This window comes from Hyperolius riggenbachi, chromosome 2 (assembly GCF_040937935.1).
Source record: "Hyperolius riggenbachi isolate aHypRig1 chromosome 2, aHypRig1.pri, whole genome shotgun sequence".
In the NCBI taxonomy this organism is placed as follows: Eukaryota; Metazoa; Chordata; class Amphibia; order Anura; family Hyperoliidae; genus Hyperolius; species Hyperolius riggenbachi.
The window spans coordinates 330,210,109-330,237,491 of NC_090647.1; the positions used below are offsets into that span (position 1 = coordinate 330,210,109).

The window sequence follows — 27,383 nt, forward strand, 5'->3', positions numbered from 1 at the left end:
GACTCTCTTTAAAGGGATACTGTAGGGGGGTCGGGGGAAAATGAGCTGAACTTACCCAGGGCTTCTAACGGTCCCCCGCAGACATCCTGTGTTGGCGCAGCCACTCACCAATGCTCCGGCCCCGCCTCCAGTTCACTTCTGGAATTTCTGACTTTAAAGTCAGAAAATCACTGCGCCTGCGTTGCCATGTCCTCACTCCTGCTGATGTCACCAGGAGTGTACTGCGCAGACACAGACCATACTGGGCCTGCGCTGTGCGCTCTTGATGACATCAGCGGGATCAAGGACACGGCAACGCAGGCGCAGTGGTTTTCAGACTTTAAAGTCTGAAGTTTCAGAAGTGAACCGGAGGCGGGGCCGGAGCATCGGTGAGTGGCTGCGCCAACACAGGATGTCTGCGGGGGACCGTTAGAAGCCCCGGGTAAGTTCAGCTCATTTTCCCCTGACACCCCTACAGTATCCCTTTAAGTTATATGTGAAGGGAAGATTAATAGCGTTAGAAGCCTCTGGGGTTCCATTTGTGACAATTTTGGCAAGTCATTCACTCTGAATATGTATATGCCTCGGCGTTTGGGCTGTGTAAACCTCTCCTCTGTGGTGCCTGCAATCACCCAGTGCTCACAAAACTACCAAGATACAAAAACCAGTCAGGCTATACTTTATTGCACAGGGAGGTACACTTTAATAAAACCACATATGATACATTAAATTAAAACAACAACTCACATTGAGGGTCCATGCACACTGGACCCTGTTGCATAAAATCGCATATTAGGTATTGAACCAAGGTAAGTGCAGCTTAACCACTTGCCGACCGCGCACTCATACCGCGCGTCGGCAAAGTGGCAGCTGCAGGACCAGCGACGCAGTATTGCGTCGCCAGCTGCAGGCTGATTAATCAGGAAGCAGCCGCTCGCGCGAGCGGCTGCTTCCTGTCAAATCACGGCGGGGGGCTCCGTGAATAGCCTGCGGGCCGCCGATGGCGGCTCGCAGGCTAAATGTAAACACAAGCGGAAATAATCCGCTTTGTTTACATTTGTACGGCGCTGCTGCGCAGCAGCGCCGTAAGGCAGATCGGCGATCCCCGGCCAATCAGCGGCCGGGGATCGCCGCCATGTGACAGGGGACGTCCCGTCACTGGCTGCACAGGACGGATAGCGTCCTGTGCAGCCCGGATCTCCAAGGGGGGGCCAGGTAGGAGAGGGAGGGGGAGGATTTCGCCGCGGAGGGGGGCTTTGAGGTGCCCCCCCCCGCAACACCCGGCAGGCAGGAGCGATCAGACCCCCCCAGCACATCATCCCCCTAGTGGGGAAAAAAGGGGGGCGATCTGGTCGCTCTGCCTGCACGCTGATCTGTGCTGGGGGCTGCAGAGCCCACCCAGCACAGATCAGCTACAACAGCGCTGGTCCTTAAGGGGGGGTAAAGGGTGGGTCCTCAAGTGGTTAAAGGGACTCCGAGCTCTAACTACAATCAAAATCTGCAATTACCTGGGGCTTTCTCCAGCTCACCGTAGGTTGGGAGATCCCTCGGCGTCCATCTGGTTCTTCTCCCAGGCCTTGGTCAGAAATGGCTCCCCGGCGGATCCCGGCGACACTGGGCCTGAGTGTCGGGCTCCTTCTTCCTGAAAGCTGACATCAGTCATCACCACGCCGTCCGCCTCGCGTCATCACGGCGGCCGGCGCGACAGTACTGCGCATGCGCGATTAAACTGCGCATGCGCAGTACTTTTACGCCGGCCGCCGTGATGACGCGAGGCGTGGAGACGACTGACGTCAGCTTTCAGGAAGAAGGAGCCCGACACTCGGGCCCAGGGCCGCCGGGGAGCCATTTCTGACCAAGGCCTGGGAGAAGAGCCAGATGGACGCCGAGGGACCTCCCGACCTACAATGGGCTGGAGAAAGCCCCAGGTAAGTTCAGATTTTGATTTTAGTTAGAGCTCGGAGTCCCTTTAAAACCACTGCCACTATTGGCATATCAGGAAAGATTGCCTGCTTTCCTCTTCTGACCAAGGTTTCAGCCTTCAGCTGTCGCTCATATGCGATTTCATGCAACAGGGTCCAGTGTGCATGGACCCTCAATGTGAGTTGTTGTTTTAATTAAATTTGTCTTATGTGGTTTTGTTAACCACTTCCCGACCGCCGTATATACAATTGGCGGCCGGGAAGTGCACCCCGCAAGGACCGCCGTATAGACAAATGGCGGCGGTCCTTGTAGGGGCATGGGCGGAGCGATCGCGTCATCCGTGACGCGATCCTCCGCCTCCGCCTGGCGCCGCTCAGTGAGCGCTCACCCACCGCAACATCCCGCCGGCCATACGGAAGCGCCGGCGGGATGTTAAACCGACGATCGCCGCATACAAAGTGTATAATACACTTTGTAATGTTTACAAAGTGTATTATACAGGCTGCCTCCTGCCCTGGTGGTCCCAGTGTCCGAGGGACCACCAGGGCAGGCTGCAGCCACCCTAGTCTGCACCAAGCACACTGATTTTCCCCCCCCCTGCCCCAGATCGCCCACAGCACCCATCAGACCCCCCCCTGCCCACCCCCCAGACCCCTGTTTGCACCCAATCACCCCCCTAATCACCCATCAATCACTCCCTGTCACTATCTGTCAACGCTATTTTTTTTTTATCTCCCCCCTGCCCCCTGCCCCCTCCTGATCACCCCCCCACCCCTCAGATTCTCCCCAGACCCCCCCCCCCCAGGCTCCCCCCACCCCCATGTACTGTATGCATCTATCCCCCCTGATCACCTGTCACTTACCTGTCAATCACCTGTCAATCACCTGTCAATCACCCGTCAATCACCCCCTGTCACTGCCACCCATCAATCAGCCCCTAACCTGCCCCTTGCGGGCAATCTGATCACCCCCCCCCCACACCAATAGATCGCCCGCAGATCCGACATCAGATCACCTCCCAAATCCATTGTTTACATCTATTCTCTCCTCTAAACACCCACTAATTACCCATCAATCATCCATCAATCACCCCCTATCACCACCTGTCACTTTTACCTATCAGATCAGACCCTAATCTGCCCCTTGCGGGCACCCAATCACCCGCCTACACGCTCAGATTGCCCTCAGACCCCCCCTTATCAATTCGCCAGGGCATTATTTACATCTGTCCTTCCCTGTAATAACCCACTGATCACCTGTCAATCACCTGTCAATCACCCATCAATCGCCCCCTGTCACTGCCACCCATCAATCACCCCCTGTCACTGCCACCTATCAATCAGCCCCTAACCTGCCCCTTGCGGGCAAACTGATCACCCACCCACACCAATAGATCGCCCGCAGATCCGACATCAGATCACCACCCAAGCGCAGTGTTTACATCTATTCTCTCCTCTAAACACCCACTAATTACCCATCAATCACCCATCAATCACCCCCTATCACCACCTGTCACTGTTATCTATCAGATCAGACCCTAATCTGCCCCTTGCGGGCACCCAATCACCCACCCACACGCTCAGATTGCCCTCAGCCCCCCCCCCCCCCTTATCAATTCGCCAGTGCATTAATTACATCTGTCCTTCCCTGTAATTACCCACTGATCACCTGTCAATCACATGCCAATCATCTATCACCCATCAATCACCCCCTGTCACCCCCTGTCACTGCCACCCAACAATCAGCCCCTAACCTGCCCCTTGTGGGCAATCTGATCACCCACCCACACCAATAGATCGCCCGCAGATCCGACATCAGATCGCCACCCAAGCGCAGCGTTTACATCTATTCTCTCCTCTAAACACCCACTAATTACCCATCAATCACCCATCAATCACCCCCTATCACCACCTGTCACTGTTACCCATCAGATCAGACCCTAATCTGCCCCTTGCGGGCACCCAATCACCCGCCCACACGCTCAGATTGCCCTCAGACCCCCCCCCCCTTATCAATTCGCCAGTGCATTAATTACATCTGTCCTTCCCTGTAATAACCCACTGATCACCTGTCAATCACCTGCCAATCACCTATCACCCATCAATCACCCCCTGTCACCGCCACCCAACAATCAGCCCCTAACCTGCCCCTTGCGGGCAATCTGATCACCCACCCACACCAATAGATCGCCCGCAGATCCGACATCAGATCACCACCCAAGCGCAGCGTTTACATCTATTCTCTCCTCTAAACACCCACTAATTACCCATCAATCACCCCCTATCACCACCTGTCACTGTTACCCATCAGATCAGACCCTAATCTGCCCCTTGCGGGCACCCAATCACCCGCCTACACGCTCAGATTGCTCTCAGACCCCCCCTTATCAATTCGCCAGTGCAATATTTACATCTGTTCTCCCCTGTAATAACCCACTGATTACCTGTCAATCACCCATCAATCACCCCCTGTCACTGCCACCCATCAATCACCCCCTGTCACTGCCACCCATCAATCAGCCCCTAACCTGCCCCTTGCGGGCAATCTGATCACCCACCCACACCAATAGATCGCCCGCAGATCCGACGTCCGATCACCTCCCAAGTGCAGTGTTTACATCTGTTCTCTACCCTAAACACCCACTAATTACCCATCAATCACCCCCTGTCACTGCTACCTATCAGATTAGACCCCTATCTGCCCCTAGGGCACTCAATCACCCGCCCACACCCTCAGAATGCCCTCGCCCTGATCACCTCGCCAGTGCATTGCTTGCATCTATTCCCCCCTCTAATCACACCTTGAGACACCCATCAATCACCTCCTGTCACCCCCTAGCACACCTACCCATCAGATCAGGCCCTAATTTGCCCCGTGTGGGCTCCTGATCACTCGGCCAAACCCTCAGATCCCCTTCCGATCACCTCCCCAGTGCATTGATTGCATCTATTTTCCCCTCTAACCACCCCTTGAGATACCCATCAATCACCTCCTGTCACCCCCCTAGCACTCCTATCCATCAGATCAGGCCCAATACAACCTGTCATCTAAACGGCCACCCTGCTTATGACCGGTTCCACAAAATTCGGCCCCTCATAGACCACCTGTCATCAAAATTTGCAGATGCTTATACCCCTGAACAGTCATTTTGAGACATTTGGTTTCCAGACTACTCACGGTTTTGGGCCCGTAAAATGCCAGGGCGGTATAGGAACCCCACAAGTGACCCCATTTTAGAAAAAAGACACCCCAAGGTATTCTGTTAGGTGTATGACGAGTTCATAGAAGATTTTATTTTTTGTCGAAAGTTAGCGGAAATTGATTTTTATTGGTTTTTTTTCACAAAGTGTCATTTTTCACTAACTTGTGACAAAAAATAAAATCTTCTATGAACTCGCCATACACCTAACGGAATACCTTGGGGTGTCTTCTTTCTAAAATGGGGTCACTTGTGGGGTTCCTATACTGCCCTGGCATTTTAGGGGCCCTAAACTGCGAGGAGTAGTCTAGAAAACAAATGCCTCAAAATGACCTGTGAATATGACGTTGGGCCCCTTAGCGCACCTAGGCTGCAAAAAAGTGTCACACATGTGGTATCGCCGTACTCAGGAAAAGTAGTATAATGTGTTTTGGGGTGTATTTTTACACATACCCATGCTGGGTGGGAGAAATTTCTATGTAAATGGACAATTGTGTGTAAAAAAAATCAAACAATTGTCATTTACAGAGATATTTCTCCCGAGTACGGCGATACCACATGTGTGGCACTTTTTTGCACCCTAACTGCGCTAAGGGGCCCAAAGTCCAATGAGTACCTTTAGGATTTCACAGGTCATTTTGAGAAATTTCGTTTCAAGACTACTCCTCACGGTTTAGGGCCCCTAAAATGCCAGGACAGTATAGGAACCCCACAAATGACTCCATTTTAGAAAGAAGACACCCCAAGGTATTCTGTTAGTAGTACGGCGAGTTCATAGAAGATTTTATTTTTTGTCACAAGTTAGCGCAAATTGATTTTTTTGGTTTTTTTCACAAAGTGTAATTTTCCGCTAACTTGTGACAAAAAATAAAATCTTCTATGAACTCACCGTACTACTAAGGGAAAACCTTGGGGTGTCTTCTTTCTAAAATGGGGTCATTTGTGGGGTTCCTATACTGTCCTGGCATTTTAGGGGCCCTAAACCGTGAGGAGTAGTCTTGAAACGAAATTTCTCAAAATGACCTGTGAAATCCTAAAGGTACTCATTGGACTTTGGGCCCCTTAGCGCAGTTAGGGTGCAAAAAAGTGCCACACATGTGGTATCGCCGTACTCGGGAGAAGTAGTACAATGTGTTTTGGGGTGTATTTGTACACATACCCATGCTGAGTGGGAGAAAGATCTCTGTAAATGGACAATTGTGTGTAAAAAAAATTAAAAAAATTGTCATTTACAGAGATATTTCTCCCACCCAGCATGGGTATGTGTAAAAATACACCCCAAAACACATTATACTACTTCTCCTGAGTACGGCAATACCACATGTGTGGCACTTTTTTGCAGCCTAACTGCGCTAAGGGGCCCAAAGTCCAATGAGCACCTTTAGGCTTTACAGGGGTGCTTACAAATTAGCACCCCCCAAAATGCGAGGACAGTAAACACACCCCACAAATGACCCCATTTTGGAAAGTAGACACTTCAATGTATTCAGAGAGGGGCATGGTGAGTCCGTGGCAGATTTCATTTTTTTTTGTCGCAAGTTAGAAGAAATGGAAACTTTTTTTTTTTTTTTCGTGTTACAAAGTGTCATTTTCCGCTTACTTGTGACAAAAATTAATATCTTCTATGAACTCACTATGCCTCTCAGTGAATACTTTGGGATGTCTTCTTTCCAAAATGGGGTCATTTGGGGGGTATTTATACTATCCTGGAATTCTAGCCCCTCATGAAACATGTCAGGTGGTCAGAAAAGTCATAGATGCTTGAAAATGGGAAAATTCACTTTTTGCACCATAGTTTGTAAACGCTATAACTTTTACCCAAACCAATGAATATACACTAAATGTTTTTTTTTTAATCAAAAACATGTTTGTCCACATTTTTCGCGCTGCATGTATACAGAAATTTTACTTTATTTGAAAACTGTCAGCACAGAAAGTTAAAAAAAATCATTTTTTTGCCAAAATTCATGTCTTTTTTGATGAATATAATAAAAAGTAAAAATCGCAGGAGCAATCAAATAGCACCAAAAGAAAGCTTTATTAGTGACAAGAAAAGGAGCCAAAATTCATTTTGGTGGTAGGTTGTATGAGCGAGCAATAAACCGTGAAAGTTGCAGTGGTCTGAATGGGAAAAAAGTGGCCGGTCCTTAAAGAGTAACTGTTAGCCCCCAAATTGAAATTTAAAACACTATTGCAATGTTTTATTTATTATATAAGTGAGCCAAAAAGCCAATGTACAAGTTAAAAATCAATCTAATTTTGTTACTATCTAACCTTTTCCCCCAGCTCCGGACGCAAGCCGCATATCAGATACTGTAGCATGCAGAGCATGCCTATGTCTGGCCGATCCCCCTCTCCCCCCCAGGACCAGGTGCCAATTTATTCTCCCCACCGCAGCTGACCGCTCTGACACGGAGAGAGAGCGGCAGCACTTCCAGAGCAGCACCGCAGAGCAGCCGCCGCCGAGTCACATGTGAGAGAATCACATGTGAGAGAGATGCACGGCGCTGGCTGCTCTGCGGTGCTGCTCTGGAAGTGCTGCCGCTCTCTCCGTGTCAGAGCGGTCAGCTGCGGTGGGGAGAATATATTGGCACCTGGTCCTGGGGGGGAGAGGGGGGTCGGCCAGACATAGGCATGCTCTGCATGCTACAGTATCTGATATGCGGCTTGCGTCCGGAGCTGGGGGAAAAGGTTAGATAGTAACAAAATTAGATTGATTTTTAACTTGTACATTGGCTTTTTGGCTCACTTATATAATAAATAAAACATTGCAATAGTGTTTTAAATTTCAATTTGGGGGCTAACAGTTACTCTTTAAGGGGTAGAAAGCCCTAGGTCCTCAAGTGGTTAAAGTGTACCTCCCTGTGCAGTATAGCCTGACTGTGGTTTTTGTACCTTAGTGGTGGCAACATCACTCGGTTTTGTAGGCACTAGGTGATTGCAGGCACCACAGAGGAAATGTTTACACAGCCCAAGCACTGAGGCATATACTGTACATATTCTGTGCTGTTTATCCAATATGGAGTGTGAAGCTCTGGCAGCTGTTTTTTTGTTTTAGCGCTTATATCATCACCTACAAAGTGGTTGCTCACTCTAACAAACACGACAGTCAAAGGCAGGCCATAGCATAGTGGTACTAGGAGTCTTAGTGGTGCATCATCCTGTGGTTGTGGCATATGTGATCTTATGCAAAAAATATAAATTTCCAAAATGCAGAAGGTGGTTGACTGGCTCACCCAGCATTTCACCTCTTCTTCTGCCAAAGTTACCGCACTCTCCTCCTCATCGTCCTCTGCTGTGGTCACCGTCTAATGCAACACTATCTCCACCACCACCTCAGCCCCTCAAAATGAATTGGATAGTTCAGAGGACCTATTTCCCCAGACATTGATTGACAAAAGTGACATGCAAGTGTTGGCATCGGATGACGCAGAGGAGCAAGGCTTGCACTTACACAACAATCCCCAGGTCACCACAAGGTGTAATGTCCCTGCTGCTGCAGCCTACTGTGAGCTTGAAACTTTAAGCAATGTAGATGATGATGTGGTGAAGGATGTGTCATGGGTGCCCACAAGAGAGGAACACAAGGAGGAGAGTTCAGAGAGAGAGAAACCAAGCCTCGGATAGGGAGGAAAAGGGTAGGAAGCATGGAGCTGTCACAGGGGAGAAGAGGCAAACAGCAGAGTGTGATGTCACCTGGGGTCAGCCAGACACAGTGCACACTCACTTCTAGCGGTACTATACTGGTTCAACTAGGCCCATGTAACGATTGGTGTCAGCTAACAGATATTCTGATTATTGGTCATCTGCAGTATCACCAATAATACAGATGCTATACCTGATTATGAGTGATCTGCAGAATCACCAATAATACTGGTATAGCCAGACACAGGACTACCAATATGTTTAGTGCTTGGTGCAACAATAATAGAGGGAAGAAGAAGTCTCCCGAGGAGCGGGAGACTTCAGACAGTACTGCAGCCAAGGACCACCTGTGGAGCAGGCTAGTCCGTCTGTGCTACAGTTAAAAGGGCACCTGAGGAGCAGGTGACATAAGACAGTACTGCAGCCAGTGGACACCTGAGGTGCAGGTGTAACAGGCAGTACTGCAATATAGCTTCACTAAATGATCACGTGAATCAGACTATACTGCAGCCGGTGGACACCTGAGGTGCAGGTGTAACAGGCAGTGCTGCAATATAGCTTCACCTGAGGAGCAGGTGAATACTTATGAACTCTCACCAGTGGTCAGGCCCACTGGCAAGGCTAGAGAGGTCAGACAAGCCGAGTTTGGCAACGTACGGACAGATCAGGTACAAAGACAGAAGGCTGATTCGGTATCAAGGTACGAGCAGAGTTTGGCAACAGTAATCAGATAGGCAGAAGTACCGAATCAGAAGTCAAGAGAGTAGTCAGGAGAGCCAAAGATCATAACAGATAAACAGTATAAATACAGTCCTATTCTAAGTGTGAAGTCCTTGGTTTCAACACCTGGGAACTAGACTAGCAGAAGATAATACAATATAGCAATGCCCTAGTCTAGGTGTGAAATTCTTGGTTTCAACACCTGGGAACTAGACTAAAGGATGTTATATAATTGAACAATATATTAGTACTTTAAAGCTATCAATGGAGTCTGACTAAGTGTGAATTCCCAGCTCCGGCTGGTTCTAACACACTGTAAGATCTGACTAGGGTCTGTGCGCTCACACGTAAGCATTCACGACAGCAGACAACTTGCAACTGCCAGGCAAGTCCTATATATACCTAGAGCGCTCCACAGCGCCGCCCCAGTCACTCAGCCAATCCGAAGTATAACCGGCTGGATCAGCTGACTCCCCTTCTACTAGCATAAAGGTCCTGTCGCCCGGCGTGCGCGTAGCTCTTAATCTGTGTGCACTAGAAGGACCAGGCGAACCAGCAGCATGTAGCTGCGTGGCAGAAGCCGCTGGCTGGAACACGGAGATGGCCGCTATGCCGCTTGCCCATGCGGCGGCATCTCCGCTATCCTTTACAGCCCATTAGTATGAAAAAACTTGTGTGTGTGTTGCTGCTGACAGTTCAAAAGGCACTGCATCCTGTGTCAACAGGGAATTAGTCGTTGGAAGACTAGCAACCACGTAGGAAAAATTTGTAAATTATTAAATAATTTCAAAAATTTCAAACATTTTCTTGGTGCATGCCAGTAGTAATAGAAAAAAAATTGCAACATACCATATTATCAGACTATAAGACACACCTAGGTTTAGAGGGCAAAAACCAGGGGAAAAAATATACTAAACCTGGTGCGTCTATGGTTCAGGGGCATCTTGTAGATGTTCTTCCCCCAATTATTGTGTACTCCTCCTGTCCCCCTTTGGTGTCCTTCTCCTGTCCCCCTTTGGTGTCCTTCTCCTGTCTACCTTTAGTGTCCTCCTGTCCCGCATTGGTGTCCTCCTAATGTCCCCTTTGTGTCCTTCTGATGTTCCCCTTGGTGCCCTCCTGATGTTCCCCTTTGTGTCCTACTGATGACCTCCTTTGTGTGTGTCTTCCTTATGTCTCTCTTGGTGGCCTAATGTTGCCCTCCATGTCCCATGTCCTTCTGCATGAATGTAAATATGGAAATCCACTATCACTCACCTCATCCTGGAAGCCTGCGGTAATCAGCTGCTGGCCCCCTCGTGTCCTTGCTGTGGTTTTCAATGTGTCTGGTGTCCTGTTCCACTCCTGCTCTGTGAGTGCAAGTAGGGGCGGCAGGCACGTGCATCCCTCACATGATCCTTGGAGCCTGCGTGATCAGCCGCTTATCTCTTTTGTTGCCTTGTTGCCACTTGACTCTTGTTGCTAAGAAACATGACCCACATCATTAAGTGTTCATTGCCCCGCGTAACCACTTCCAGTATGCACAACGAAATGAAGGTCTGATCCCGAACCTTGTTAAGGTAAGGAGACCTTATCTGTAGTACTGACGTTTACCACTTCACAGAAGTATAGCTTAAGCGTATTTAAATAAGTGAGAGTAACCATAGAAATCTAGTGCATCAAAGAATGAAGGCCAAGGCTAGGAGCTTTTAGTAGGCTGCAGTAGGCCCAGAACCCCTAGTCACCTAATGCATATAACGCTACAGAAGTAGTGTTCTAGCAGTATGTAAGTAGAAAACGAATAAACAGCTAATTCAGATGACTCTAACTTGTGCAATAACGTGGTTCAGTAAAATTGCTGACCCAGGGGGACATAGCCTGCATTGATCATAAATAAATATTCTTCATTAAAAAGAGTAGAGCATAGTGCCTGTCGAAAGCAGAACCCCTATGTTAGACTGGAGTCCAGGGCTGTACACATTTAGGGCCAAACTGGGGCTCTGTGCCTAAAAGACCAGGACATTGTAAGCCTAGTTGGATTCCGTGATTGTCTTGGAGGAATACGTTTTATTGCCGATCTGAAAGGAAAGGGTGAAGGGAAAGCCCCATTTATAACGTTTGGCTGCATCTTGTAGTGCCAGTGTATATGGCCCCATGGCTCTACGTTTCTGCATTGTCACCGCCCACCTGGGCCAGATCAGTGAAAAGCTGTACTGTTCTGACATACCTGGTAGCAGGGAAAGGTCCCTGGCAGCCATAAAGATCTCTTTGGATTTTGGAGTCTTTGGATTTAAGTTTCGCTATAACTTCCCATGGTAAATCTGCGTTCCTAGGACACATTAAGGCCCAGTGGATGCAAACAATCTGCAGCAGGGAAGGGTCTATCTGTGACAACAGGGTACTGAAAAGGTTGGCGGCTGTCTCCTCCAGCTCCTGTACACACCTTGGATGCCCCTGTATGTGGATTTTGGCTCAGCGACTTCTGTTCTCTAGGTCTTCTAATTTGGCCTCCAAACCATTGATGCGTGTGTCTTTTCATCAAGCTGGGCCTTATCAACTTCCATAGCAGTTGTAAAGTCATTGGCCTGTTTCTCCAAATTGAACATGCGGTCCCCGATGTCAGCAATCTGCCAAGAGAGTTCCATCACTGCCTCCTGCAGCTCCGTCTAAAACATGCTGTAAATAGTGTAGAGCAGTTCATACTTGGAAAGACCGATGAGTGATTGGGGGATATTCTGGGGGGATTTCAATATTACATATTTAGATTTATTATTTTTTTTTTTTAGCAGAATACATTTATTCAGGTCATACAAGGAGTACTTATGTGAAAGCCCATCAGGATTTTGTTCTTCATGACAATAACGAAAAAGGTAGCATAAATCAAACACATTGTCAGTGTTCTATAGTTCCAACATTTTTATTTCTAAGCAAATCTAAAAATAATAATAATAATAACTACTATTGTGGTTCTGGAACTTTAAATCAAAATATGCCTTGACAAAGCTACTAAAAGATGTCTTGAAAATAAAACTTAAACAACAAAACATGTGCCTAAAGTGTCATATGGCAGCTACAAATTAAAAGAGAAAACAGGACCTAATTTTCATACAACACCGCCTCTTGTACAGTTTAATTGAGATGACTTAGCAGATGGCAAGTACAGACCGTGAAAAACACCTGATGAATTATTCAAAGAAGTGAGTATTTTTAAATATTGCATTTTATCAATATGTAGACAAATCCAGATATACTGTATGTAGCAATTGAACAAACATGAACTTATGGAAAGAGCCCTGTAAGATAGTGTACCTAAAACAGCTCTAAGATTAAATACAAAAAGCAGCCCAACATTTAGACTTTTACAATAATACCACTTGTATAATTTACTATGTATAACTTACTATGTAAATTATATAAAATGTATCCGTATTATATTAAAAACTTTGGGGTGAAAACATATTGCAACATATTCTGGATCCATACAATTGGATTTGGGTTTAAGGCACTAAAAGGCTGTGAAGTTCCTTGCACCATGTTCCAAACCTAACTTCGAGGGTCATCCGGAAAGTAAAAGCCATTTTCATCTAATCAAATCAAGAAATATTGTATTTATTATATTTTAGACCCATGGGGGTTTATGCATTAAACTGCATTAAGAAGAGTAACCTGCATAAAGTCTTACGCACGATGAGTAGAGCAGAATGCATCGCATGTTATATATTGCATTCTGCTCTACTCATCGTGGAGTAAGACCAGGCCCGTTTCTACAGGCGTGCTACCAGTGCCACAGCACGGGGCGCAGTGCAGCACTGAGGAGAAGGAGGGCGCCAGGCAGAAGGATGGGACTGACAGAGAGAAGTTGACGCTAGTTGAAGAGGAAAGAGAAGCAGTACTGCGATCACCCCTCTCTCTTGACTGATTCCTCCCTATCAAGTAATCACCAGGTGGTGACACTGACTTCCTGTAGGGCATTGCAGCAGCCATCAGGGCACTGAAGCAGTCAGATTGCTGCTGATGTGTTCCTGGCTGAGCGTGGGGGACTGGGGAGGAGAAGTAACAGTCAGGCAGCTGAGGGCTGAGGCTCTGCTGGAGTCGCAGTCCATCATGACAACAAGCAGCTCTCCCGATCTGGAACACTTAGGAGAGTTTTCCCCAGCCGCCATAAGCCCCGCCCCCAATCGCGGAAGCCCCGCCCCCACATGGGATATGGATGATAGGATGACTGGCTAATGTGAGCCATGCCATCCACATGCAGGAAAGGCCATCTGTAGCCCATGGAAGCTGATTTAGGAGCAGTGCCTGGAAGGTGGAAGTGTACCTGTCCTGGTCCTGGAGGAAGCCCCATCTCATGTCCAGAGGAAGCCCTGCCCCCTGCACAGGGGAGAGGTCACCCCAGCCTCCTGTACACTAAGGAGTGCTTGTCTGAAAGGAGGAAGACCAGCCTGGAGGAAGCCTTTCCCCCTTAGGACAGTAGAGGAATGGACACCTGCAACCAGAATAGTAAGTATAAATCTACTTGCCCCCACTGTCTTCAACGACCTTTCCCCCCCCCCCCCGCTAGCTCCGATGACCTTCTTGCTCCACCCAGTAGCCCCAGTGACCTTTGTCCTGCCCCCACTAGCCCCAGTGACCTCCTCCCTCCCCTCACTAGCTCCAGTGACCTCCTCCCTCTTCCCCTTAAGCTCCAGTGGCCTTCTGCCCTCTCCAGTAGCCCCAGTGACCTTCTGCCCCCCCCCCCCTGCTTCTCCCTCCACCCTGGTAGCCCAAGTGAACTTCTTCCTGCCCCTGCTAGCCCCAGTGACCTCATCCCTCCCCCCATTATCTCCAGTGGCCTTTTGCCTACCCCCAGTAGCCCCAGTAACCTCCTCTCCCCCCCCCCCCCAGTAGCTCCAGTGATCTCCTCTCTCCTCCCCCACTAGACCTAGTGACCCTCTGCCTCCCCCCTCTATCTCCAGTGACTTTCTCCCTCCTCCCACTAGCCTCAGTGACCTTCCTCCGCCCCCCAGTAGCTTCAGTGACCTTCTGCCACCTCCCAATAGCCCCATTGACCTCTTCCCTCCCCATCTAGTCCCAGTGACCTTCTCCCTCCCCCCACTAGCCCCAGTGACCTTCTGCCACCTCCCAATCGCCCCATTGACCTCTTCCCTACCCATCTAGTCCCAGTGACCTTCTTCCTCCCCCCACTAGCTCCAGTGACCTCTCCCCCCCCACTAGCTCCAGTGACCTCTCCCCCAACTAGCTCAAGTGACCTTCTGTGTCCCCCACTATCCCAAGTGACCTTCTCCCTCGCCACACTAGCCCCAGTGACCTTCCTCCCCCCACTAGCTCAAGTGACCTTCTGTGTCCCCCACTATCCCAAGTGACCTTCTCCCTCGCCACACTATCCCCAGTGACCTTCCTCCCCCCACTAGCTCAAGTGACCTTCTGTGTCCCCCACTATCCCAAGTGAAGGCATAGCCCCAGTGACCTCCCTCCCCCCATTAGCTTTAGTGACCTTCTGCATCCCCCACTATCCCAAGTGACCTTCTCCCTCCCTCCGCACACTAGCTCCAGTGACTTTTTCCCTCCCCCCCACTAGCTTCATTGACCTCTGACGCTTTTCCTTCCGTTGTGGCCACTCAGTGGGAAGAGGGGGGACGCGACCCCTTTGCTCTGATCTGAGTAGAACTCTAATGCCTGGTACACACCATGCAATTTCCGTCAGATTGACAATCGAATCGATAAAAAAATCGATCAGAAAGATTATCAGAAATCAGATCGGACCTGTCAGAAATTATTGATTCGACAGTCAATCTGACGGGAAATTGCATGGTGTGCACCAGGCATTATCTGCTATATAATCTTCTGTGTATGATCTATGGATTTGAAGCTGGAAGTGAGTTAGTTTAGTTCCTGCTTAGAAAAACTGCTATGTGATCTCCTGTGTTGGCTTAGTAGGTGCTTGCTTTATTTCTGAACTCTACCTCTGTTTTGGCTGACACCCCCCCCCCCCCCCCCCAGTATAGGTGGTATAGCCAGTTAAAAAATGTAAAGGCCCACACCCAATACGCATTTTTTTACAGCAATTTTCACGACAACCATGAAATTTGTTTTTGCAACGAGCATTTCCGCTGTCTCGAGATGTGGGTACAGGTGTGTGAGTAGCACAAATGACATTTGGTAAAGTGCGGTGATAGCGAGCACAACGGATCGGCTAATTAAGATGCCCTATGACTCTCACGTAAAGTACCATGATTGTTGGGGGGGGGGGGGGGGCGTATTTTTTGACACTCGCCCTGGGTGAAATTTATCCTAGAAACTGCAGACTATACGCATGTTACTCTGCTCAATGCAGTTTAGTGCATACATCTCTCTGCACCTTCTGATTATTTATCCTAATGACCACCTTCTTTGTTTAAGCCAGTGGTTCCCAACTGGTGTGCTGCAACACATTTATGTGTCGTGGCAGCACCGGGTATTTGTTGCCACGTACCGCCACTCTGCCTAGAGTTCCCGCATTATTACTGAATTGGCCAAGTGTAAAATCTGCACTCAGGCCCATGGCTCTATTATGGCCGAAAAGCGTGTCCTTCAATTTCAACCTCAACTTTAATTTCAACCTCTTTAGCCTACCTGGACCTCAATTCTGATACATAAAATGTATATAGATAAGCTTTGTGTGATTCAACCATTTGAAAGATATGCTGGTTGATGTACCAAGACAGGTGATCATTACAGTTGGAAAATATATATCAGTATCATGTTGTATATAACTCAAAAATCTATATCAGTAGGATGTTGTAAGTAACTCAAGAATCTATATCAGTAGGATGTTGTAAGTAACTCAAGAATCTATTTCAGTAGGATGTTGTGTATATAACTCAACAATCTATATCAGTAGGACATTGTATATAACGCGACAATCTATATCAGTAGGATGTTGTGTATAACAGAAATCTATATCAGTAAGATGTTGTTCTTAACTGTGTTTCCTATTCTACAGTAAAACTATTTTGTAAATAAAACTAACATTATGTAGCATACATAAAGTGTTGGCGAGCATGTCTATTGCAGTCATTGTCTCCCTGCTCCTGGCTATTACACATCTTATAGAAGATGCAAACTCTTACACAGCACAAAATGAAAAGTCTCCACATAAAATTGCTAAAGAAATCCATTGCTCTGTGTTTATTTGTTTTAGCCAGATCAAACTGTATTATCAGTAGCTGTGAATAGACTGCAGGACTCAGGACAGCTCTGTCTGGAATGCTGTGTCTCTCTCCTCATTATTATTATTATTATTTATTGTATTTATAAAGCGCCAACATATTACGCAGTGCTGAAAACACTGAAATAAAAAAACACAGAGGCTTTACCCAATGAGTGCTCCCTGGAAAGTGAATTTAAGTTAAAACTTATTTTTCCACTAGGTTATTTTGATGTAGCTAATCTTTTAGAGATGAAGTTCAAGGTTGAAATTCACTTTAAGCTTGGTACACACATCAAATTTTGATTGGCCAATGATTGGCCAATTTTACCGCTCCCATATAATATTAGAGCCAACATACGTTTGAATGCTATGAGCAGATTGTGCTACTTGCGCTCATACTACATAGAAGCGGTAAGATTGGTGAATCATTTACCAATCAAAATTGGATGTGTGTACCAGGCTTTAGACTTTTGCTATCCAAAATGATCGTCCATGATAGTTTCAGTGACTCATCTATAGTGTGTGTGTATACATCCTCCCAAATCTGCAGACTGGTCATTGATGTCTTGACATTTTATAAAACCTGTCCAGCTGCTATTTTTATTTCCTGCTGCATCTCACTCCTACAAATTTCCCTCCTCCTTTCTGCATAGGGCACCACAGGATTCCTCAGAGTCAGCCATGCAGCATGTTTGTATGGGTGTTGGTGCTTTGTGAACTTACCCCCAATGTCTGCATGTGGCAGTCCTCCGGGTGATTAAATTTGTTCCCACAATCCAAAACCTGTTGCTGATATACTAACTGGCTTCTACTCAGAGTGGGCTTGATGCATGAAAGCACGGTAAAATTGTCGTGCACAGACATCACACAGCAATATTACCCTTACTACCGACACCATGTACTGGAAGTTACACTATTAGCGCAACTTGCGGTACTTGACCATTGGTAAAGTAACATCCGTTAGGAATGCACATTACCATAGCAATAGTCATGCTAGTTGAGTACCACGGGTCGCGCTAATAGCATAACTCATGGCACACAGTGCCGGTAGTCAGGGTAATATTGCTGTGCGATGTCTGTGCATCGCATCGTTACCACACTTCCCTGCATTAGGCCCACTGACTGTATTGTTATGGATAAAGGGGGCTCTGCCCTGAAATGCAGACAGCTTGTGGTAAATGATATAGTGAAGCAGAGTAATGGATGATTGTAGCATCCGGGACATGCCTGTACCTCCTGATCCAACTCCAGGGATATCAAGGAGGGATCTTTTTTGGACTTTCATCCTAACAGTGTCCTGGATGTGAAGCAGATTAGCCTGTTCGTAAATCTAGCAATTGCTGTTGCTAGCTTTAACTTATAGGTTTTTTTTTCTTTCTTTTTTTTCTAAAGGATATTTTTAGATTTCAAAAGTATTATTATATTATACAGTATTTGAATAATGTAGAGCCCACAAAAATATCTTATAATTATAGAAAATGATTGCTTCCTTTGCTTTACAAAATGGACTAAGGGTGTAATTCTGTGCCAGAATAAAAGTGAAAAATAATGCAACTGTGGCTCACTGCTTGTCTGAGATACCCCCTGTATGACTTTATTATTATACCCTTGGTCAGTGTAAATGTATCTTGTCCTTGTTGCAGACTCAACTGTTAGTATTCTGTAGCTTTGTATTATTGTTAGTATCTGTGAAGGTAATTGTTTGGAAACCATTTGAAGGGAGTCTTTTTAGATACAGCATTGCAAAAACTTCATGATTTTAGGCCTTGTTCATTATAAATCGTAATATCGTAAGCGCTGAGTGATTTATTGAGCTTTTTTCAAAAGCGCTTTTCCCTGCGTTTGGGGCTTAGAGAAGCGCTTTTGTAAGCGTTTTTCTAGGCGCTTTTGTTCAGCAATGATTTTTTTTCACTTCCTGATGCTAGTCAGGAAGTGTACTCTGCAACCCGAAAAATGAATAAATACAATGTATTTATTCATAAAAGCGCTCAAGAAATCACTATACAAAGCACTTTTTCAAGCACTGTTCGATTTCCCTATGCCTTGCACTGAGCAAAAACACTCCGAAAATGGTACATGTAGCGCATTTGCCATTTGTAACCAATTGAAATGCTCACATGTGAACACTCATAGGAAATCATTGCACAAGCGCGGGGATTTCAAGACCATATGTGGAATACGGACCCTGGAGGTGAGAAAATCACACTTTATTATGTGTGATTTTATATATCTTGGCAACTTATTAGTTTTAAAGCAAACTGTAATTGATAATTTAGGTACTCTTTAATGAATGATAACAATATATAGCACACTATTGGAAATGCTTTATTTTAGAAAACACTTGTAATGCCATATATTGGTCATACATTGTTCCCTTATGTTTTGAATCTAGCTTTTACAATGTTTTATATGCAATATCTAATCATGCACTTACAGTATGTCATGCAATCAGAACCTTTGAAACTAAAGCTAAGTACACCACTTGATTACTGTTGCCCACAGAGTTCAGGAATTCCTCCGTCAGGTTACAGTTTGGGGAAAGTGCTGTACAGAGATACTGTTGCTGTGCGACATTAGAGGGCTCCTGTACTCACACTAGATTCTGATGCAACCTCCCTTCCCTCCATTTTCCTTTTTCTTTTACTGATTAAGTAATTGCAGTTGATTGGAACTGAAGCGTTATCCAGTGGAAAATCCAGAAGATTCTAGGTATATTTGATCTAAATAATTTGATCCGTCTAAAATCAATTGGTCTTGGAGTTCCACGTGGCCTCCATTACTGAATGATGACATTTCAAGAACTGTTCTTGTACTATGTACTGTTCATCTGTGGTTGTGGCTGCGGTTATCAGGTTGGAGACACTGATATGATCTTTGTCTCAAGTACACATGTCCTAATAGCCAAATGCACAATATATTCTCTAGGTGCTGAAAAGTTACTTTGCCAATAATACCATAAAAAGAAAAGTTTACTTACTTCTTACACTATTATATTTGTGTTTTGTTTTTTTCATAGGCAGTTCAAGCATTAAATGGTCACCAGGGAATAAGTCCTGAAGAATTCACCGCCATGTTGTTCAAGAAAATTGACATCAATGGAGACGGTAAACAAAAAAAAACAAAAACGAAAAAAACAACAGCCATGAACATAGTGCTGTTTTGTATTGCAGTTCTGTGACATGCACTTCTTCTAATATGACCCTCTCCAGAAATGCACTATAATCTACTCCTGTACTTAAGTACACATTTATGATAAGAAAAGGATATGGACTTATGTAGGCTGTCAGAATGGAAGAAAGATACCCCATCCAGTGCCAATTGCTTCCCTAACTCACTCCTACTATACTTGGATAGTTGAAGCTAACGTGACAATTTGTAGCTGGCGTTTCTCCATATTACAATGACTTTTCCTCTATTTAAACTTCAAACGTATGTTATTGCCCTCATCATAATTTCTGCTGCTGTATCCCTCTCCATCCTCCCTTGCTTTTGTGTTAATGCCCTTTCATACCTCTTTGCTATAATTATGCATGCTCTGCCCTGCAGTCAATGCTACTCTGTCCCGTTCTCACCACAATTGGTGCATCTCAACAGGCCCAGCAGGTGGTGGCCTGTTAGATCATCTCCCTTATGCTAGGTACACACCATACAATTTTCTGCTAGATTTTCTGTTAGATTTACCTGCCAGATAGATTTTTTTCCAACATGTTAGAAAAAATCTATCTGGAAGGTAAATTGAACAGAAAATTGTATGGTGTGTACCTAGCATAATGCTGGGTACACACTATGAGATTGTCTGGTGGATTTACTGTCAGATCGATTATTTCCAACATGTTTGATTTGCTTTCCGATCGTTTTCCGATCGATTTCCTACTAAAGTGCACGGGAATCGATCGGAAAATGCTCGGAAATCGATCGAAAAGCAAATCAGACATGTTGGAAATAATCGATCTGACAGTAAATCGACCAGAAAATCTCATAGTGTGTACCCAGCATAAGGTTGTAAGCACTGACTTCCCCTCGGCAAGGCATCTTCTTTTCCTAGAGGATTCTATTTCCCAATTTAAGAGGAAGACAATACAGAGTATCTTGTTTTGATCAGGTCAATTCATGGTTTTTCCAAGGTACTATGAATGGGGTATGAACTTTCTATACTAGCCAGCTGTACTCTGAATTGTTAGATTTTCAACGTTTCAGGCCTCAGGAAGTTATCTCTTACCCATGTTTTAGATATACAAGTACAGTCCTTATACCCGTTCAGTTTAACCTTCAGATTGGCAGCTGTGGCAACAGGCGGTACATTTTCATTATTCTTGGTATCAGCATGTCTCACATCATTCACAAATTCATCAAAATTGATGGTAAGATTCTGCATTGGGTATTCATTCCATGGGTCACCAGTTCCAGTAAACTAAGTGCCCCAGGAGAACTCCACTCCTCCTTGCCTCAAGTCCGAAAATGTTCAGAGAGCTTGGTTGGCAATTCTTGGGTGTCGTTGGCTGGTGCATAAAAGGACACTAGGGTGCCAAAATCTCATCCCAACTGCACAGGAAAAGGAATCTCAGAGACCAAAACCACTTTCAGCTTATTTTCTTCCTCCAACTTGATACCACCTTTCATGTGACCCCAAAATCGCCCAAATCCATTGAGAGTACGGAATTGATTGTGAGGGATGTTTCTCTTGTCTACCAGGTTAGATTGCATGAACCTGACCTCTAATTTCGTGTCTCAGCTGATGAACAGCACAGAAGAGGGGATTAGTAATGTGGTGATGGCTAGGTGATTTTGTTTTCTTTACTTTAGAACAGACAATTTTGAAGTCTTCTGGCTTGTCACAGTTGTGACACCTATGGGCATCAGCTGATGCTATCTTGGTACCATCTTTATTCTCTGATACACAATGCCAGTTGCTTGACTTCTGAGATTATGCTCTGCCCCTAATACTTTAAAGGGGCACTACAGCGAAAAACTGTAAAATTTAAAATATGTGCAAACATATACAAATAAGAAGTACATTTTTTTCAAGAGTAAAATGAGCCATAAATTACTTTTCTCCTATAATGCTGTCACTTACAGTAGGTAGTAGAAATCTGACAGAAGTGACAGGTTTTGGACTAGTCCATCTCTTCATAGGGGATTCTCAGCAAGGCCTTTATTCTTTATAAAGTTATTCAAGAAAAAGGATTTAAGCAATGATGCTGGCCAGCTTTCCCGCTTGCTACACAGTTTTTTTGGCAGTTGGAAAGAGCAACTGCCATTCACCAAGTGCTTTTGAAAATAAATACATCTCTGAGAATCCCCTATAAAGAGATGGACTAGTCTAAAACCTGTCACTTCTGTCAGATTTCTGCTATCTACTGTAAGTGACAGCAACATAGGAGAAAAGTCATTTATGGCTCATTTTACTCTGGAAAAAACACACTTCTTATTTGTATATGTTTGCACATATTTAAAAGTTTACAGTTTTTCGCTGTAGTGCCCCTTTAACTCGCTGGCCCAGAATGAGCATGCAGTTCAGATGCTTTGACTCTGGTCTGACTCCCCTGGCTGTATGCTTGTTACAGGTGAGTGGCTGAAAAACAACTAAAGCCTACAGCTCTGCAAGACAGCAGGCATAGCAAGTGGCTTGGTTTAAACCACTTCCTGCAAAATGGACATTTATAAATAATAATAATAATCCGACCATTTATATTGCGCTTTTCTCCTGTTTGACTCAAAGCACTCAAGAGCTGCAGCCACTGGGATGCGCTCAAGAACCATCCTGCAGTGTTAGGAAGTCTTGCCTTGAACTCCCTACTGAATAGATACTGACCCTAGCCAGAATCGAACCCTGGTCTCCCATGTCAAAGGCGTTGCCCTTAACCAGTACTCTATCCAGCCACTAATGTCATGTCATATCAGCACACCTTTAGTGCAAATAGGGCGTTCATAAAAGTCCAACTATAAAGTGCGCGTACATATGCGTGCATGTGCATTTGAACACTTCAAGCTATGGCATGAAGTGGGTTATGGAATGAAGATGGCAGCCGCTGGTTTCTTCTCACTTCAGGCTCCTTTTAAGCATCTCCAATTCATGTTAGCATACAGCAGCTTTCTGCCACTCCCCTCTCTCATTCTGAGGCAGATTTATCCTCTCTTCCTGCAACAAGCAGTAGAAGTCAATGCCTTTTTTCTGACATTCATTTGCCAGATCAGTCATATTCATCTTTTTGTAATTCACTATACAAGGTACGGCTTCAAAATATAACATAAGATAGATAAATGGGGAATAGGACAAGGAACTGTGGCTATATGTTTCTGTCTATATTTAAAGAAATGCACTGCTCAATTCTCCAAGAGCTGCTTCCACACAAGTCACAGTCCTTCAGTACAGTGTCAGTAGCTTAACTCTTGCCCTAAAGGTCTATAAAAAGATTCCACAGAAGATACCAACAGCATTGACGGTCATCTACTCAGCCTCACAAAGATTTTCCAGAACAACAATCTAATCCCCAGCCAGTCAGCTGAGAGTTCCTAAATCTAGACTATCTGTTGACAATTCCAGTCCTGTAGTTAAAGATCCTGAGAGAGCAGCGCTTTCAATAAACTTTATCAACAAGATGACACTTAGAGAGTTGAATATCAAAGCTTTTACACAGGGTTTTTGTAGATATATATGACATTATGTGTATCTATGAACTGTATATTTTTTATTATAAAGTAGAATTAGCAATAAAGCTGGATTTTAGCAGCTATTTGAATGGATGCCCAGGGGTGCACTAATTGGAGGACAGTAATTGACATTGTGTTATAATAAGAATGGTAATAGTCAATGTATTGTACTGTTGGGTCTGGCTTCTGTATGCCACACTACAGTGCATTGGATAAATGTGGTCACTATTCTGATATGCTGGTTGTGTAATGCATGCATGATTGGTATCAACGTCTGAGCTTCTGTTGTATAGGTCTTTGCAGGCCCGGCCCTAGACTTTTTGCCGCCTGAGGCATGCTTTAAGCAAATCACCCCCCCCCCCCCAAGCCGTGGGTGTGAGGGGCCGCCGGAGCTGTAAGAGGCAACGGGCGGGGATCACTCCCCTCTTCCTCGTTTCAGCCTAGCCTGCGCTCCACTGACGTCACTTCCTGCTACGCAGGAAATGACGTCAGTGGAGCGCACGCTGGAACGAGGAAGAGGTGAGTGATCCCCGCCCGTTGCCTCTTACAGCTGCAGCCAGCCACGCAACTTTTTAAAGCTGGAGGGGAGCGGAGGACGGGGGACCCAGGCGAGGGAGGGGGGGTCTGACCCCCCTCTCCGCCGCTAGGCCCAATACCCCCTTCCTGCCCGCTATCCCCTTCAGCTCGGGCGGCCCCTCACACCCACGGACGGGCGGGTGCCGCCCCCCCAGAAGTGCCGCCTGAGGCAAAAGTTTCACCCCGCCTCATGAGCGGGCCGGCCCTGGGTCTTTGATATAACCAATAAAAATGACTTGTTAACAAAATTATATAGAAAAACAAAAATGAAAAAATGGTCTCACAAACCAAACAGTGTCCATTAAATACCCCCCCCCCCCCCCAAAGAAATGTAATCGATATTAAGTATATGGTTTTAATGCAGGTTCTAGCACTGGTAATTAGAATATAGAACAAGGAAAGAACAAACAAAACCAGTAAATGCTGCTCAATACTGCACATTTATTGCCAAATTGTAAGACCATACACCAATTATGCAAAAAAGAGTCAAATCAATAACACTTGAAATCTGTAAATACAGTATATAGTGCTGAACTTGTCATAGACAGTGTGAGTTTCACTAAAATAGTGTATAATTATAAAGCTGAGAGACAACACATCAATCAAATGTTATGACGTCTGTGAGACTTAGGGTTTGGTCATGAACATTTAAAGAACATCCATTAAATACCAAACATTTTATTATTTGAGTAATCAGACATGATTAAAAAAAATACAAAGGGACAATATGCAGATACGGCTCAGTGCATCTAAAAATATTTGAAACACCAAATGTCAACAATCACCAAATGTCAACAATCAGCCTGATTATCAGCATAGGTAATAGGTTCTTCATAAGGAGAACATTAGGTGCAAGGCATTCATTAAAATCGTGATTTATGTCCACAAATGACCAGATTGCATGTTCGGGCCAAAGTATGTAGCTGTTTCCAAATGCATTTGCGGTGTTACTTAATGAGAAATGTTTTCAACCTCATACTCCAGAAGAACCAATAATCATCTGAGATCTGAGAAACCAGCCAACCCAGTTACAGATGCCGTGATACTCCCACAGATGACAGACACACTTGCAGGCCTAGCAACAGCAACAACATTGTATCAGCAATGTTGGTGCCAAATAAAGTTTCAAACCTCCTATATAGGTTCCACCCCAAACACAGAAGGACCTACATGATATACAGTTGGGAGGTTAGTGTTGGTAAAATCACCCCAGTCACAGGGAAAGATGTCCAGGATGAACAATCTGCACATATTCAGCAGGAATGGATCTATAGTCACTGGTTGCTGTGTTGTGCCTGGTATTTAGGTGTCACTCTCACCCAATCCTTTAGGTAAGAGACAAGTCCAATAAGATGATCCAGGTAGTTGGAGACATAAAGTGGTTCATAAATGTGTGAAGGGTCCTACTGACTGAAATACAGTGGGTTGCAAAAGTATTTGGCCCCCTTGAAGTTTTCCACATTTTGTCATATTACTGCCACAAACATGAATCAATTTTATTGGAATTCCACATGAAAGACCAACACAAAGTGGTGTACACGTGAGAAGTGGAATGAAAATCATATATGATTCCAAACATTTTTTACAAATAAATAACTGCAAACTGGTGTGTGCATAATTATTCGGCCCCCTTTGATCTAAGTGCAGTCAGTTGCCTATAGACATTGCCTGATGAGTGCTAATGACTAAATAGAGTGCACCTGTGTGTAATCTAATGTCAGTACAAATACAACTGCTCTGTGAGGGCCTCAGAGGTTGTCTAAGAGAATATTGGGAGCAACAACACCGTGAAGTCCAAAGAACACACAAGACAGGTCCAAGACAGGTCCAAGACAGGTCAGGGATCAAGTAATTGAGAAATTTAAAGCAGGCTTAGGCTACAAAAAGATTTCCAAAGCCTTGAACATCCCAAGGAGCACTGTTCAAGCGATCATTCAGAAATGGAAGGAGTATGGCACAACTGTAATCCTTCCAAGACAAGGCCATCCACCTAAACTCACAAGCCGAACAAGGAGAGCGCTGGTCAGAAATGCAGTCAAGAGGCCCATGGTGACTCTGGACGAGCTGCAGAGATCTACAGCTCAGGTGGGAGACTCTGTCCATAGGACAACTATTAGTCATGCACTGTACAAAGTTGGCCTTTATGTAAGAGTGGCAAGAAGAAAGGCATTGTTAACAGAAAGCATAAGATGTCTCGTTTGCAGTTTGCCACAAGCCATGTGGGGGACACAGCAACCACGTGGAAGAAGATGCTCTGGTCAGTTGAGACCAAAATGGAACTTTTTGGCCCAAATGCAAAACACTATGGGCCATATCCTATTTAAGGTGATAAGTAGCTTGCAGATGCGAGCTACTTATCACCTTGCCATCGCGCGAGGATTACCGGCAAATCCTATTGCCCATATCCTTCGCGCGATGGCCGATCGTTAGGGAGCATTACTCAGGCGAAAGCCTGAGCGATGCTCCCTTTTACCGAGCGATGGGGAGTGAGGTTTACGCTGTGGTGCTGTCCATCAGCACCACGGCCTCACTCCCCACACATGCGCACTCGCCCGCCGCCATCTTCCGCCGCTGCATCTGGGGGTCTCCTTTAATAAGGAGACCCCCAGAGCTCCCCGTCGGGTCGCCGCACAGTTTAGAAGCCCCCGCGCAGCTCTGCACCGGCACCCCTGCATACATACCGCCGCAGATCACCCGCCGCCTCTCGCCGCAAAATCCGTCGCGTAATTACAGTGTATCTAACACTGTAATTACTGTCGGCATAGAAGGAGCCCGGGCAAAGCATCTTTGAATCTGCAGCCTGGGCTCCCCATTGGTCCGCTGTCTGAGCCATTTTATTGGTTTAGACAGCGGACCAATGGGGAGCCCAGGCTGCAGCTTCAAAGATGCTTTGCCCGGGCTCCTTCTATGCCGACAGTAATTACAGTGTTAGATACACTGTAATTACGCAACGGATTTTGCGGCGAGAGGCGGCGGGTGATCTGCGGCGGTATGTATGCAGGGGTGCCGGTGCAGAGCTGCGCGGGGGCTTCTAAACTGTGCGGCGACCCGACGGGGAGCTCTGGGGGTCTCCTTATTAAAGGAGACCCCCAGATGCAGCGGCGACGACGTGCGTTAGCTAGTTTAGACCTGCTTTTTGCAGGTCTAAGCTAACGCTCATGTCTGCCGGGAAGCATCGCTTCCCAGAGACATGATAAGGGTAATTGGATTCGGTGTTAAGATCTCGCTGGGCGATTATATCGCCCAAGCGAGTTCTTTTCCACCTGGGGGGGTCTAAAGTTTTATTAGATTAGGCGATGCACCCATCGCCTAAGTTAAGAACTCGCCAGTGCTTAGCGCTGGCGAGTTCAGCAATAGAATATGGCCCTATGTGTGGCAGAAAACTAACACTGCACATCACTCTGAACACACCATCCCTACTGTCAAATATGGTGGTGGCAGCATCATGCTCGGGGGGTGCATCTCTTCAGCAGGGACGGGGAAGCTGGTCAGAGTTGATGGGAAGATGGATGGAGCCAAATACAG

General features: G+C 45.9%; 1 protein-coding gene across 1 annotated transcript in view; it reads left to right on the plus strand.

Moving 5' to 3' along the window:
* Positions 1-27,383, plus strand: part of GUCA1C (guanylate cyclase activator 1C) — a 123,670-nt gene that overhangs the window by 87,999 nt on the left and 8,288 nt on the right. Inside the window, exon 3 of the mRNA XM_068269333.1 lies at positions 19,648-19,735. Coding sequence (XP_068125434.1) covers positions 19,648-19,735 — 88 coding nt within the window. The remainder of the gene's footprint in view (positions 1-19,647; positions 19,736-27,383) is intronic.